This window comes from Rhincodon typus, chromosome 22, assembly GCF_021869965.1.
Source record: "Rhincodon typus isolate 14 chromosome 22, sRhiTyp1.1, whole genome shotgun sequence".
Lineage (NCBI taxonomy): Eukaryota > Metazoa > Chordata > Chondrichthyes > Orectolobiformes > Rhincodontidae > Rhincodon > Rhincodon typus.
Window position 1 is genome coordinate 17,914,591 of NC_063353.1, and position 13,403 is coordinate 17,927,993.

The window sequence follows — 13,403 nt, forward strand, 5'->3', positions numbered from 1 at the left end:
TGGTGGGGAGGACTTTAATAATTAACAACGTCAGCATTTTCAGAATCATGATTTTAAACTGGTATGTGTCAAAGTCTCCTGGATGATTGATGGAAGTTTGTTTGTATTGTGAGGTTTCTGAACAAGAGGAAAGAGAAAAAATAAGCTATCGACTTTGCAGAAGATAGAATGAACAAGCTGTTTTGAAACATATTTTAGTTAAAAGCTTCTGAACTCAGTTTGAAGGGGGTCTGACTGAAGGCAGATGGAAGAATAGTTTCTCCCAGAAAAATAAGTTTGTTCAGATCAGTTAAAGGAACAAGTCATCTCAGTGTAAGGGTTTGAGTTTGTGAACAAAAACAGAAGTTGCTGGAAAAGCTCAGCAGGTCTGGCAGCATCTGTGAAGAAAAAATCAGAGTTAACATTTCGTTAACTTCCTTAGAGTTTGTGAAAACTGCCAGACCAGGGGTAGTTGCTTAAAATTGTAAATACCATATCTTTTTACTTTTCTGTATTTTTGATTGTGGAGTGAAAGGCAAAACAGTTGTTTTAAAACAAGGAATTATGAAAGGAATTGCTGTAGTTTTAAAAAGCAAGTAGCTGAAAATCATTATAAGTCATGTTTACATTGTTGCTATGTTTAATCAGGTTGCATGGGCCAGCACCAGGGATGTATACAAAGTGAAATTCAGCCAGCAACTAGTTGCTGATTGGTTGTGGAGTTGTTACCTGTTGTAGATGCCAAAGGCCTGACAACAACCATCTGATTGGCTCCTGGAGAAGGTAACAGCTTGTGAGTGTGAACAATACTAACAGGAGCCTTTGGACTGCTGAAAGGGCAGATGGTCTGTGAGTATGTGTTTCACTCTGCAGTAAAATACATAATGCCTGAAAGAAAGTCAGTTTAATTTCTCCCACCAGTTTTTGCAACATTTTGCTTTTAACAAGTAAGTCAAAGACTATGTAATTTGTGATACAGTTGCTTTGCACCCACTGTGTAGGAGTGAAAGAATCTGAAGGAAAAGATCAGAGAACTGAAGGACATGAGAAATAAATGAACACTCCACTGAATCCTGAACATTGGTGCTGTTTCGTTGTTTTCAACAGTACTTTTCTCCCCTCCACCCACAATACCATTTTTGTTGGTTTGGGTGTGTTAAGGGTTTTTAACAGTTAGAGTTTTAACTCATAGAGTTATGTGGCACCAATTCATTGTTGTTTACCTGTGGTTACAATCTGTTTATTTGTAATGAAGACTAGTTCTTCTTAGCTATAGAAACCTGGCTAATATTTTCTGTTATTTGGGTCTATACAACAAGTAAATAAAGGACTTTCTGTACTTTAATAAAATTTTTAACTTCAGTGATGTATCCGGGAATAGTTGGGCTTGAATTCCAGCACACTTCTCCAGTGAGGCATGACGAGATCTGTACTGGTTATTCAAAGCAGAAAAAGTCTAAAAGACTTCAGTTGTGCAAGTCAAAGAAAAAAGCTTTGCAGCTCACAGGACTAAAACAGTAAAGAAGCTGTTCGGTTAACCTACAGATTTAATAGGGAAGGAAGATTTCTATACAATTTTGATTAATTGTAAAGTAAGTTATAAGGAAAGGCCAGATAGGCTGAGACTTGTTTCCCTAGAATGTCGGAGGCTGTGGGGTGACCTTTTGAGTTCTATAAAATCATGAGGGGCATAGATAAGGTGTATAGCCAAGGTCTTTTTCCAAAGGTAGGGGAGTCCAAAGCTAAAGGGCATAGGTTTAAGGTGAGAGGAGAAAGATTTAAATGGGATCTGAGAGGCATCTTTTCACTTAGAGGTTGGAGCGTGTATGGAGTGAGCTGCCAGAGGAAGTGGGGGAGGCGGGTACAATTACAACATTTAAAACACATTTGGACAGGTACATGAACAGGAAAGGTTTAGGGAGATGTGGGCCAAATGCAGGCAAATGGGATCAGTTAAGTTTGGGAAACCTGGTTGGCACGGACGAGTTGGACTAAAGGGTCTATTTCTATGTCATATGACTCTACGATGATGCTTGGGTGTAGGTGAGATTTTGTTTCGTGAAATATTTGAAATCTTTTAAACTAATCTATGCAGAAAGCATGGTTTCTTTTCTTTTATTTTATTTCCTTTGTATATTAAACTTGTTTTATGTCTAAAACAAAATATGTAGCCTTGTAACTTTATGGTTCAATGAAAGACCCCAAATTGAATTTTTAAAAAATATGAAATCTCAACAAGATTTCATTTTAAGGATGTGACTTGTCAAGTTGTAACATCACTTGGGATCCTAACTGATGGCAGATGCTTGTTCTTTAGATAGCTTTTTAAAAAATCTGCGACCAGTCCTTTTCCCTGAGTGGGTGTCATGGCACATGAAGTTACTTTCAATTTAAATTCTCTGTCTCTGTGATGTATTCCAGCTTGTGAATTGCAGGTTAGATTCTATAAGGAGTCCTTCTTCTGAATGTTACTATTGTCTGTACCAAAACTACAGGTTATAATAATGGCTTCTCACAGGAGTGGGTTATATTGATGTTTGAATACTGGCTGCTGGCCAACAATGGGAACAATACAATTTCAATGATCTGTTGTCAGACTTCACCAGGTATCCTTTGATGTGGGTAATGAGATTTCAATCCTTCTCTTTGCATAACAAGTTTCAGAGGATGGTCTTTAGTTCTGGCAACAGTCAATTATCTCACTCCCAGGGACATTTGCATGGCTGACAGCTATACATGCTAATACATTGGTCATTATTTTGTGTAGCATTTTCCAGGATGGTGGACAGTTTCAATCACATTACTTAGATACTTCTTTGTAAATTCCTGTTGAGCTTGGCTACTTACAGATCAAGTGACTTTGTGGCCATTTTAACTGTTTCCTCCAAAACTCAAGTAAAGATCTTCTAAGTTAGTCAATGATATTTAAAGATTAATAGCCCCTATTACAGATCATTAATGACTTGTGCCAAGCAACATTGTTTGTGAAACAGAAATTGCTGGAGAAAATTACCAAGTGGCAACATCTGTGGAGAGAAAGCAGCGTTAATGTTTCAGGTCCAGGGAACATGAGCTGTTTTACTGTCAAGTGCGTATGAGGGAGAGCTGTATTATATTGCGAAAGACTTTTTTAAAATTTCCAGGATTTTGACTCAGCAATAGTGAAGGAATTGCAATATATTTCCAAGTCCAAAAGAAATAGGAACAGGAGTAGGCTGTTCGGCTCCTTCAGCCTGGTCCACCATTCAATAGGGTCATGGCTGATCCTACATTCCTCACGTGCCTTTTCCTGAACTTTCCCTTTAACCCTTGATTCTCCTACTGTTCAAGTGTCTATCTTAGCCTTAAATATACACAAGGATTCTGCCCCACATATCTCAGTGGCAAGGAGTTCCAAAGACGCTGAAGCCTCTGAGAGAAAACAAAATCCTCATCTGTCTTAAACTGGCACCCCGTTATTGTGAGAATGTACCCTCTAGACTCTCTCATGAAGAGAAACATCCTCTCAGCATTTACCCTGTCAATACCCTTAAGAATCCTGTATGTTGCAATAAAATTACTTCTCATTCTTCTAAACTCCAGTGAGTAGAGTCCCAAACTGTTTAATCTTTGCTCACAAGATAATTCCTCCATATCAGGGATCATCCTAGTGAACCTTCTCTGAACTGTCACCATTAAAATATGTCTTTCGTTAATTAAGGGGACCAAAACTGCTCACAGTATTCCAGATTTGGTCTCACCAGCACCTTTAGTTGCGGTAAGACCTTTTTACTCTTACATTCCAAACTTCTTGAAATACCCTTCCTGATTACCTGCTTCACCTGTATGGTAACTTTGTGTGTTTTGTGCACAAGTACCCCCAAGTACCATTGTGTTGCAGCCTTCTACATTTTTTCTTTTGAATAATAGCCTGTTTTTTTTGTTCTCCATTTTAAAGTGAATAACATCACATTTTCCCACATTATACCCCATTTGCCAAACTTTTGCCCACTTGCTTAACCTGTCAATAACTCTCTGTATCCCTCTCGTGAAATTCCTTTTCCCCTATTCAGAACGCTGAGTGGCTTGGACGGGAAATTGCAGGTGGCAGTGTTCCCTGTATCTGCTGCTCTTGACTTTCTAGATGACTGTGACCATGGATTTGGAAAATGTTGCCTAAGGAGAATTGGTGAATTTCTGCAGTGCACCTTATAGATGCTACTGAGCACAAGTATTAGAGGGAGTGAATCAAGCAGGCTACTTTGTCCCGGATGGCATCAAACTTCTTGAGTTTTGTCACAGCTGCAGTCATCCAGGCTAGTGGGGAGTATGTGTGCCTTGTAGACAGTGGATAGGCAAGTCACTCACTGCAAGATTGTAGTCACTGCATTCATATGGGTAAGTCCAGTTGGGTTTTTGGTCAATGGTAACCCCAGGATGTTGAGAGTGGCGGATTCAGTGATTGTAACGTCATCAAATGTTAAAGGGGATATGGCTAGACTCTCTCTTCTTGGTGATAGTTATTGCTTGGCCCAAATCTAGATATTCTCCAGGTCTTGTCTGTATTTAGGAACTGTTTCAGTATCTGAGTTGCAAATGATCCTGAAAGTTGTACATCATCTGCAAACACCCCCAATTCTGACCTTATGATGGAGGGAACAGTACTGATGTTGCACCTCAAGATGGTTGGCCCTGAAGGACTAAGAGTCTTGTGGTGCAGTGCAGACCCTACCTCTGAGGAAGAAGACCCAAGTTCAAGTTCCACCTGCTTCAGGATTGTGTCATAACATGTCTGAACAGTTGATTAAAAATATCTGTCCTCAGGAACTCCTGCAGAGCTGTGATATCCTGGAGCTGAGATAACTGACCTCCAAAAACTACAAAATACCTCCCTTTTGCCAGTTATGGCTCCAAACAGCCTTAGAGTGGCCCGTTTTACTAAGAGGTCAGATAATTCAGGAAATTTCCCAACTTAAACCATTTCCCACAGGAGCCAAAGTCCAGCCTGGGGTCTTTACTGTTTAAATTTGAAATTCCTATTCACGTTCTTCCACTCTAAATTTGACAGAAATTCCAGGTACAGATATCACAGCAGCTTGAACACCCTGAAGAAATGGCACTGGGTTTACACACTTATCAGACACCTCACTGAAGAATTTTCCATTGGTCTTGAAACCCACATACAGTATGGCTACTAGCATCTCTATTTTGGCTTTTCACAAACATCTAGCCCTCAAAAGTTAGGGCAAGGTCAAATATAACGGAAAAACCCAGGAAAACTGGAGACGCAGAAATCCTGTTTAGTTTCATGGTCACCTGCTTTGTTTTCAACTGCAGTAGATTGGCAGCGCACTGATGTGCGACTCCTTCCATGATTGAGTGGACTCAGCCACCATGTTTCCAGTTGTGATGGACTGCATTAAATCCCGTCCATAGTCTCATGAAAAGGGGTTAGCCATTTAGGATTGAAATGATGAGAAACTTTTTCACTCAGCCAGTAAATGGTGAATCTTTAGAATATGCCACATCAGAGGGCTGAGAATGTACAAATATACTCAAAGATGAGAGTGCTAGATCTTGGACACTTAGTGAGTTACTGGACCTCGAATATGGTGGGAAAGTAGCTGATGTAGAATATCATCAATAGTCTTATTGAATGGGGCAGCAAGCTTGAGCACAATCCATCACTTTTCCCTATTTTTCATGGACTTTATCACATGCCAATGCTATCTGAAAGAATTTCACGTACAATGAATTATATTACCGTTCAGTGACTGGATAATTATAAGTAATTTTAATAATATGAGTCAATTTAAGGTAATTTAAAATGTAATACTTTAATAAATATAATGTTTAGGTGCTAAAGATAGCAAGTTAATACACTACGAGTATCTAATGAATGACAACAGTTCATACATATCAAGTGTGTCATTGTACAAATCATTTCCCTGCCACCATTTGCAAAGTCTTAAAATTTGATACTACAGGACAATACATTCCAGAGTGGAGAAATAGATAATTTTTTTCATCAACAGACCTTCACATGAGTTTCCAATCTCAATCATATTATTTTGAGAGATATTCAATTATATCAGGCACTCCATCTCAAAAGTAAGCTGAAGACTATATCAATCTTGATCGTGCTTCAGGACTGCCAGTCCCACTGGTCACCCAACTTGAATGATGAATGATGCTAAACATTCCCAGTAAGACAGAGAAAATACCTCAAAAAGATCATATTTCACTATCAGCAAAAACATAAGCAAATAAATTATATTATACAGTAGAAGTATACACTGAACATGTCTGAAATTTCTCTCAGCAGTTTTTGTGGAGATGTGAGCACATTTTTGTTTGAAAACAAGAAGAGGAATTTCAGATGAATATGTTTAATGTTGTGCTAGGATCTAATGATTCAGCTTCAGGATTAGGACTTACCCTGATGTTATACTTCAGAAATACTCTTAAAACTAACTTCTCATCGTATCTGTTGAAATTCTATAAGCCAGTCATTACTGACTCAATGATACTGCAATGTAAACAACAGAATATATGTATGTAAAACATTTTAAAAAGCATAACTTATTCTGAAAATATATTGCAGTCCAAGCCTCCGCTGCAGTCTGAGGAAATGTCACTTGTTTGCCTTTCCTGTTTCTGAAAATTTTTCATAAAATGAGAAGGCAAATAAATATCGTAACATCATGCCTACTGTAATGCCACACAACCCTATATCCTCATAATATAAAAACAAAGAATTTTGGTAAGAATGCAAATCAGATTGACAACTTTAGATAATTACACTTAACATCTCCAACTTCTTATCTTGCTGCATGAAAAATCTACGATCACTGACCCACTGTAGTGATCTGACTCAGACGATCTTTTGCACTCTGACTGTCATTTACAATTGCAGTACAATTAGCTAGTTCTTTCCTTAAATTGGCAATATCCTCATTTCTTTTCAGTAGATCAGAAGAAATTCGTCCAATCCTTTCAATTAGATCATTTACTTGTGGCTCCAAGAGAGAGAAACTCTTTCTAACATTGTAAACTTTAGGTTTAAGGTCATTGGCAAACATAACTGCTTTAATAAGTTTAGCTCGACTGTTTTCCAAACTCAAAAGTCTGTCTGAAAGTTTATTATCTTCAGCCTTCAATTCAGTCAATTTCTTCTGTAGTAATCCAATTTTGTCTGTATTTCCAGATACCAAATTCTTAACTTGGGTGACTCTTTCAACACTGGTTGCAATTAAGTTCCCGATGTTGTGAACAGCAGTTTTCTCCACGTTATTCACCTTGTTTTCCAGCTCACGCAAAGAATCTTTCAGCAAGCTAATATCTGAATCCAGACCAGATATCCGCCGAATGTCAGTTCTGACACCAGAAAGTTTTGTGGTGACATTGCTAGATATTTGAACTGTATTCTTGTCTATCCTGTCAATGGTATCAGAAAGAGAAACTAATTTTTCATCCAACTTATTTCTTTTTTCTGTGATACTGGATGACCATATCTTCATTTTCATGATTTCTGTTTGCAGGTATTCTACTTGCTTCAGCAGTGAATGATCTTTAAGTTTGCTCATAATTTCGTGTGCACTTTCACACTGCATAAACAGAGAAACAAACTGTGTCAGTGATGATATCATAAAATTAATATTACAAATTTATTTGCATGTTTGTTCTTTAACTTTAACTGTTCTTTAACCTTTTCGTCTTTCTCAATAACGTCAAAATGTGTTCATAAGCCAATTGATTAACTTGAAATATACTAACTTCAGCAAGTACAGCATCAGTTTTGTAACCAGGTTCCCATTAACAGTAATGAAATAAATGACCATTAATCTGTCCTTGTTCTGTGTTGGTTGTTGGAGAAATATTGGTGGAGAGAACATCTTGCTCTTCTTCAAATGCTGCTTTGAAATGTTTAAGAAACATCTTAATCAAAAGTACATTGGATACATACATGTTATTTCACCTGAAGCACAATGCAGCACCTTTACTGTACTGCAGTCTACATTATGCCTTCAATTAATGCAATTCCTATATTTAAAGAGAGGTGCAGAACTTGTTGTTATCATCTAGTCAGGTCAGGCAGGGAAGCCCGAGACCAGTTGAAACTAAGGAAAAGATGATAGTTATATGTTAATTGAGGGCTTACTGAATGACCACTTGACTGGGTGTAAATATAGGAGAAATAAGTAATCACCATTGTTGTAGCTTGTGATGAGAATGGAAATAAAACACTGACGCGAAAAGTATATGCATCTAGATTGTCTGACAAGTATTCAATTAAGTTTTCAGAGGTGTTAAGGGAGGGGACAATGGTAGTGCAGTGAACGCAATTTATCTAGATTTTCAAAACACTTTTGGTGAGGTGCTTCATAATATATTAATGATTAAGATCAGAAAACATAGAGTCAAGAGACAAATAATGAAATGGATTGCGAGTTCCTCTCAGGTTAGAAAGCAGAGGGTTAGAGTAAAAGGCAATTATTCAGACTGCCTTAAGTTGGAAATAGTGTTCCAAAAGGGAGAATAATGGGAGCACTGTTTTTCATAATTAACATCAACAGTGCAGACTTGGGAATCAAAAGTAACATTACTGAATTCGTGGATAACATCAAATTAGGGAGGAGAGTCAATACCGATGAGGACTGTAACAAATTACAGGAACGTATTAATGAGCTTGCAGAATGGACAGATAATTGGCAAATGAAGCTCAACACAGATAGGCGAGAGATAATACATTTCGGTAGAAGGAATCAGGCGGTTACTTCTCACTGAGATGGTGCAATTCTCAGTGGAGTACAGAAAAAAAAGGATCTCTGAGTACAAATACACTAATAAAGGCCATAAAAAAAATTGAACCAAACATACAATTAATTCTTAAGGTATAGAATTGAAAAGTAGAGAAGTTATGCGAAATCTGAATCGAGGCTTGGTTAGATCACACTTGAAGTTCTTGGCACCATGCTACAAAAAGTAGTTTGAAGATTGGAGAAGGTTCGGAGAAAATTTACAATGATGATGCCAGAAATACATACGTATACATGATAGGAAAGTACTGACTATTTTTTCTCTTGTAAAAAAGTGGCTAAATAATTATCTAACAATTATTTAAAATGATGAAAGATGTTTATAGGATGGATAAAGAGAATGCTTCATCTCATAGGCGAAAGCATAACTGGAAGCTATCAAAATAATATAAATAGTTGCTAAGAAATCAAATAGCAATTCAGAATAAATTTATTTACTTAAAACAATGCTAAGAATGTGGAAATCGCTAATACAGTGAGTGTTTAAAATAAATAGTAATGAAACATTTAAGGTAAATTCAGACAAGCTTATGAGGGAGGTGATTATAAGGATGGATTTAAATGAGGAAAAATGGGAGGAGTCTTGTGTGTATCATAAGCGGCAATGTAGCAAGGTCAAATTAAGTGACCTGTATCTGCCATCCTTATCTGGTCTTGCTGGCATGTGACTCCAGACTCAAAGCAGAATGGTTGCTTCTTAACTGCCTTCTGGGCAATTTGGGATGGTAAATAAATGCTGGCCTAGTACGGAGAATTTTTAAAAAAAATCTTACATAATCCTCTTAAAACTCTAAATTCTGATTCTTCAAGATGAGAATGCTAACTGAGTCAAGTTAATACACATAAATTACAATTTACTGCTGCCAAATAATTAGTTATCAAAATGTTTTACTCTACAGCTGCCTTTGTGAGTTCTACTTACACGATGTGCCATCATTCATACTGAATTACCAAATCAAATAATTTCTGTTATTTAACATCTCAGTACAAAGTTATACAATCCTGTCCATGAGATCAAGTGTGTCTAAAATTCTAAACAATCCAGTGTTATCCTCAACTATAGGTTAGGTAAATTTATGTCACAATGGAGTTTGTTTTGGATCACAGTGTCCTTAGGTTACAGAATGTCAATAAACCCCACATTACAAATAATTTTGGTCAGTCAAAACATCTGCAAATTCTTGGCTTGCTAATGAACGTTTTGATCCAGACTGTAATTTACATGTAAAACTATTTTTGTCAACATGAAAACAAAGTGCTGGAGAATCTCAACAGGTCTCTGACAACATCTGTGGAGAGAAAAATTAGAGTTAATGTTTTGAGTCCAACACAATCCTTCTTTGGAAATGAACAGAGACCACTTCCCATAGACCCTCTTAGTATTTTCAATTTTGTTACACTTCTGTTGTGTTTGCATCAGACAGCAGTTGAAAATTGTGCTGAAGGGCTAAGCCAGAAACGAAAAGTGGCGTAAGAACAGGCATAGGCACCCAGACCCTTAAGCCGATATTAGCATTGACTGGCAGATTCATAGCTGATCTGTGACTTTCGTCCACATACCCACTTCTGCCTCATATCCCTTCCTTTGTTAGATTTTTGGCGACCAATCTCAAATTTAAAGTTAATGATTGATCTGCCATCAATTGCCTGTTGTATAAGAGTTCTAAATGCCTACCTTCTGTGTGTAGCAATATTTTAAAATGTCACTTCTGAAAGGACTGAAATGTTTGGCTGATGTCCCTTGTCCTCGAATATGTAACCAACAGAATAGGGTACTAATTGCTACACTTAATACCTTAAAGATGTTGATCAGATCACCCCTTAATCTTCAAAATTCCAGGAAATACAACCCTAGTTTGCATGAACCCACCTCATAACTTAACCCTTAGATTCCAGATATCATTTTCATAAATCTACATCACAATTCTGTCACAGCCAACACATCCTTGCTGAGAACTAATCATAATACCCCAAGTACGGTTCACCCATGGCTTTGGACAGTAACAGTATAACTTTGACTCCATCATATTCATAACCTTTAGCTCTAAAGGCCAACATGCTATTTGCTTTATTGATTATTTTCCATTCATATTCACAACATTTTAATTATCTCTGTTGTTACAAAGTTAGGTAGAGTAGTCATGAACTGGAAGGCAGGAAGTTAGATTTTGTTGGTAAAAATGATCATGAGGTAAAGAGTGCTGTGGTCCCTTTAAGAGCTTGTGCTTTGAACGTGCTTGGTAGTTTATAAATGGAGGTGCACAGAGAGTGCCCAAATGGAAACATTTTACACAGAACAGACAAGCAGCATTTTTTTCCAAGACAACAAGTTTGAATTTGGCCAATTAATTTAAACCAAGCACCTAGATACAGAAAGCCAATTAAATTTAAATCTGATGATGTTGACAACCTGAAACCAATTATATTATAAGAATTTGATTATGTCATTACGGTTATATAAGGTGAAGGCATTTGAAAAAGCAAGGAGAGTCATCCACCACCTGTCAGAGTTAGCACTGTTCAGGTCTCAGAGAAAACCCAAAGCTTTTAGGTCAAAGTCCTCATTGAAGAAATTATAGAGATAAAATGTTCCTCACAACACAATTAGCGAATGGTGTTTGTGAAGAGAATGGAGACGACAAAATATTCCAGAAGATACTCTGTGCAAACTTGGAGAGATTAAGTTATAATTCATTGTTCTCCTATTAATTAGGTTTATTAAGTGGGACTTGTGTTTGTGTGAACAGTATTCCTGTAGAAGTTAGACCAGTTAGGAAGTAGTTAGTAGTATAAGGAGGAATTGTTGGTTTGTTAGTAATTCTGTTCATTTGTTCATTGTTGGGTTAAATAAATAGTTTCTTTTTACTTGTAAAGTGGACAATAGGGATTTTTTTCTTTTAACCACTCTTTTAATAGGTTACGACGGGAAGTGTGAGCTTCTCTGAGTGTTTTGGAGGTTATTATTAGAGGGGAACCCTTACCCCAGTCATAACAGACTGGGGCTTGTGTTTTAGTTTAATTAGCAGAGGGGTTCAGCTATTCCCCCTCCGCATATGTATACAGGTCACAAGTCTACTAGCACTTCCAGCTTTACACCACTTGTAGGGTACTTTAATGTATTCTTTTTAGGTCCAATGTCATATGACATCACAATTGCCTACGTTGAAATCCATTTGTCCCTGATTTTAACATTTGATTAATTATGAATAACGCCTGGTAATTTAGGATACCATCCACATTATTCACATTGCTAGCTATCTTCATGCCAGTGGTAAAGCTGACAATGTGGCTTTCTATCCCATCAAGATCATTAATAAATACTGTCAATAGTTGAAGCTCCAACACAGATCCTCTAACATGACAGCAGTTGTCACATCCTACCATGTACAGTAACCATCCCTTGTCCTAACTGTCTCCTGCACTCCACCCATCTCCTAACTGGCTTGATAACTTTCCCTGAATTCTATATTCAGTCACCCTTCCTAAATTATATTCTCTAGCAACTCCCTGTAAACATGGTTAGGCTAACGGGAGAGAGACAGAGTGCATGTGAGGGAGGGAGGGAGAGAAAGAGAGTGCATGTGAGGGAGAGAGAGAGAGAGGGCGTGCGTGTGAGGGACGGAGAAAGTGAGTGCGTTCGTGTGAGGAAGGGAGAGAGACAGAGTGCGTGTATGTGAGGGAGGGAGAGAGAGACAGTTGTGTGAGTGTGAGGGAGGGAGGCAGAGAGAGAGATAGAGTGCATGTGAGGGAGGGAGAGAGAGTGCATGTGAGGGAGGGAGGGAGAGAGAGAGAGCATTGTGTGTGAGGAGCGAGAGAGAGAGAGTGCACGTGTGAGGGAGCGCAAGAAACAGAGGTGCGTTTGAGGGAGAGAGATAGAGTGTGTGTATGAGATGGAGAGAGAGACAGCGTTTGCATGAGACGGAAAGAGAGAGAGAGAGAGTGTGTGTGTATATGACACAGGGAGAGAGAGAGAGTGTGTATGAGACGGAGAGAAAGAGAGAGAGTGTGTGTGTATGAAACGGGGAGAGATTTTGTGTATGAGACGGAGAGAGTGAGAGAGTGTGTGCGTATATGAGATAGAGAGAGTGAGAGAGTGTGTGCGTACATGAAACGGAGAGAGTGAGAGAGTGCGTGTGTATGAGACGGAGAGAGAGAGAGAGAGTGTGTATATGAGACAGAGAGAGTGTGTGTGTATGAGATGGGGGGAGAGAGAGTGTGTGTGGATGACACGGGGAGAGAGTGTGTGTGGACGTATGAGATGGAAAGAGAGAGAGAGACAGACAGACAAAGTGAGTGTGTGTGTGGAAGAGACGGGGAGAGAGACAGAGAGTGAATGAGTATGTGTGTGTATGACACGGGGAGAGAAGAATGTGTGTATGAGATGGGGAGAGAAAGAGAGACAGAGAGAGAGAGAAAGTGAGAGGGTGTGTTTATGAGACGGAAAGAGTGAGAGAGGGTGAGACAGAGTGTGTGTATGAGAGGGGGGGGAGAGAGAGAGTGTGTATGTATCAGACAGAGAGAGTGTGTGTGAATGTGATGGAGAGAGAGAGGGAGTGTGTGTGTATGAGTCGGAGAGAGAGAGGGAGTGTGTGCCTGAGAAGGAGAGAGAGAGAGTGTGTATGTGTG

The 13,403-nt window shown here is 38.4% G+C and overlaps 1 protein-coding gene across 7 annotated transcripts in view; it reads right to left on the reverse strand.

Annotated features, from left to right (window-relative positions):
* Window positions 1–5,769: 5,769 nt before the first annotated feature.
* LOC109915608 (inhibitor of nuclear factor kappa-B kinase-interacting protein) overlaps window positions 5,770–13,403 on the reverse strand; it is a 32,846-nt gene continuing 25,212 nt past the window's right edge. For all 7 annotated transcript variants that reach the window (XM_048610515.1, XM_020515264.2, XM_048610516.1 and 4 more), the window contains one exon: window positions 5,770–7,565. In XM_048610515.1, coding sequence (XP_048466472.1) covers window positions 6,807–7,565 — 759 coding nt within the window. In that variant the 3' untranslated portion in view covers window positions 5,770–6,806. The remainder of the gene's footprint in view (window positions 7,566–13,403) is intronic.